The 2,426-nt window shown below is 50.0% G+C and overlaps 2 protein-coding genes across 2 annotated transcripts in view; one reads left to right on the forward strand and one right to left on the reverse strand.

The window, feature by feature from the left end:
* The window catches only part of EMH_0011280 (uncharacterized protein), a gene marked incomplete at both ends in the record, with an annotated part of 2,373 nt that extends 2,171 nt beyond the window's left edge, over positions 1-202 (forward strand). Inside the window, one exon of the mRNA XM_013499198.1 lies at positions 1-202. This exon is cut by the window's left edge and continues 567 nt beyond it. Within this exon, the coding sequence (XP_013354652.1) occupies positions 1-202 (202 nt within the window).
* Positions 203-1,047: 845 nt separating this feature from the next.
* Positions 1,048-1,578, reverse strand: EMH_0011290 (uncharacterized protein; the record flags this gene model as incomplete). The annotated part of the gene is made up of 1 exon (XM_013499199.1): positions 1,048-1,578. The coding sequence occupies one exon, from the start codon at positions 1,576-1,578 to the stop codon at positions 1,048-1,050; it is 531 nt and encodes a 176-aa protein (XP_013354653.1).
* Positions 1,579-2,426: the final 848 nt, after the last annotated feature.

Raw genomic sequence — 2,426 nt, forward strand, 5'->3', positions numbered from 1 at the left:
AGAAGACGGGGTGCAACGGCAGCAGCAAGAGCACCAGCAGCAGCAGCAGCAGCAGCAGCAGCAGCAGGACGTGCTGTCACCGCAGCAGCGGGAGACATTGGCTTCTCTCGAGCAGCTGCTGCAGCAATCTGCTGCTGCACCAACAGCAGCAGTTGAGGTCTCCCCCATCAGCGACGACCAGAAAGATTCACAGGACGCATAGCAGCAGCAGCAGCAGCAGCAGCAGCAGCAGCAGCAGCAGCAGGAAGTGCAGTTACACCAGCACTAGTCTAGCAGCAGCAGCAGCAGCAGCAGCAACAGCAGCAGCAGCAGCAGCAGCAGGAACAGAATATCGATGTAGGCTGACGTTGTCTTTTGGGAGTTATTGCGTAGCGAGGAGGCAAGCTGCCTCCACTTGTGCTGCAGCAGCAGCAGCAGCTGCAGCTGCAGCAGCAGCAGCAGCAGCGAAAGCAGCAAGTACCAGTCTTTTGCTGCAGCAGCGCATGCAGCGGTGTGCTGCAGAACAGCTGCTGCTGCTGCTGCTGCTGCTGCTGCTGCATTTTGCGGTGTATCCTTATCGCCTAAACAACTGAACAGTTTTGATATATAAATGCTTCATACAAACCACTTGCTGCTGCTGCTGCTGCTGCTGTTGCTGCTGCTGCTGCTGTTTGTGCTGCAGCAGCAGCAGCTGCTGCTGTTAGCTGTGCTGCTGCTGCTGCTACTGTATGCTGCTGCTGTATGCTGCTGCTGCTGCCTGTGCTGCAGCAGCAGCTCCTGCTGCTGTTTGCGGTGTTGCTGCTGCCGCTGGGTGCTGCTGCTGCTGCTGCTGTTGCTGCTGCTGCTGCTGCTGCTGCTGCGGCTGCTTGTGCTGCTGTTGTTGAGCTGCTCAGTGCGCAGTGTATAGTTATTAAGACGAGTGTGTGTTTGTTGTTTGTTTTTTTTTATTTTAATTTGTTTTGTTTATTTGTTTTTATTTATTTTATTTTTATTTCTTTTGTTTTGTTTGTAGTTTTATTTATTTTATTTTTTTGTTTTATTTTTTTATTCATTTAGTTTTTTTTTTATTTATTTTTTGTGCTGGCTATCTCTTGCTGCAGTGCTTCCGTTTGCTGCTGCTTCTCCTCTCTGCTCGCGTTGCTGCAGCTGCTTCCGCTGCTGCTGTTTCTGTTGCTGCTGCTGCTGCTGCTGCTGTTGCTGCTGCTGTGGCTGCTGCTGTGGCTGCTGCGGGAGCAGCAATGCATTGGCGTGTTCGAGTTCTTCCACTGCTGCTGTTGCTGCTGCTGCTGTTGCTGCTGCTGCTGCTGCTGCTGTTCTTCCTTCTGCTGCCGTTCCTGCTGCTGCTGCTGCTCCTTCTGCTGCTGCTGCTGCTGCCGCTGCTGCTGCTGTGTCTGCAGCTAACACTGGCTGCAGCGCCTCCATTGTCTTGTGGGGCTGCCTGAGGAGACAATCTATTTGAACCCCCAGCAGCCGCCGGGGGGTTAGGTGAGCTCTTGCTGCTGCTGCTGCTGCTGCTGCAGCAACTGCAGCAGCAGATGGCACTTGCTGCAGCCGTGTCTCCCGCCGGTACGCAGCAGCAGCAAGCTTCTGTCGACGCATAAAAACCCCTGAGAAAGAACGCATGCACATACACTAGAAACACATGCAGCAGCAGCAGCAGCAGCAACAGCAGCAGCAGCAGCAGCAGCAGCAGCAACAGCAGTTGTAGCTGCAGTGACACGCAACAACAGCAGCAGAAAGATCAATAGCAATAACAGCCGCAGAAGCAGCAGCAAAAGCAAAAGCAACATCAACAACAACAGCAACAGCAGCAGCCGCAACAGCAGCAGCAGCAACAGCAGCAACAGCAGCAGCAGCAGCAGCAGCACTGCTGTTCTTGCTGCTGCTACAAACCCCCCATCAAGTGGCATTCGCTACCCACAGCTGCACCCATTGTTGCTGCTGCTGCTGCTGCTGCTGCAGCAACAACACCAGCAGCAGCAACAACAGTAGCAGCAAGAACAGCAACAGCAGCAGCAGCAGCAGCAGCAGCAGCAGAGGTACCCGGAATAGCCTGGGTGGAGAGGAGGTGATGGTTCTTCTCAGCAGCAGCAGCAAATCGAGCAGCAAGAGAAGCAGCAGCTTTCAGCTGCAGCAAAAGGAGACAAAAGGAGACAAAAGGAGACAAAAGGAGACAAAAGGAGACAAAAGGAGACAATAAAAAAACAATAAAGAGACAAAAAAGAAACAAAAGGAGACAGAGAGGAGAGAAAAAGAAGAAAATAACATACAGGAAATAAAATAAAAACAATATGAGATAAAAATTAAAAAATAAAAAAAAATAAAAAAAAAAGAAAAAGAAAAAAAAGACAAACAAAAGGAGACAAACAAAGCAAAAAGGAGACAAAAGGAGACAAAAATAAAAATAAAAAAAAAATAAAAAAAAAAAAAAAAAAAAAAAAAAAAAA

The sequence above is a fragment of the Eimeria mitis genome, genomic scaffold, assembly GCF_000499745.2.
Source record: "Eimeria mitis Houghton genomic scaffold, Emh_scaff408, whole genome shotgun sequence".
In the NCBI taxonomy this organism is placed as follows: Eukaryota; Apicomplexa; class Conoidasida; order Eucoccidiorida; family Eimeriidae; genus Eimeria; species Eimeria mitis.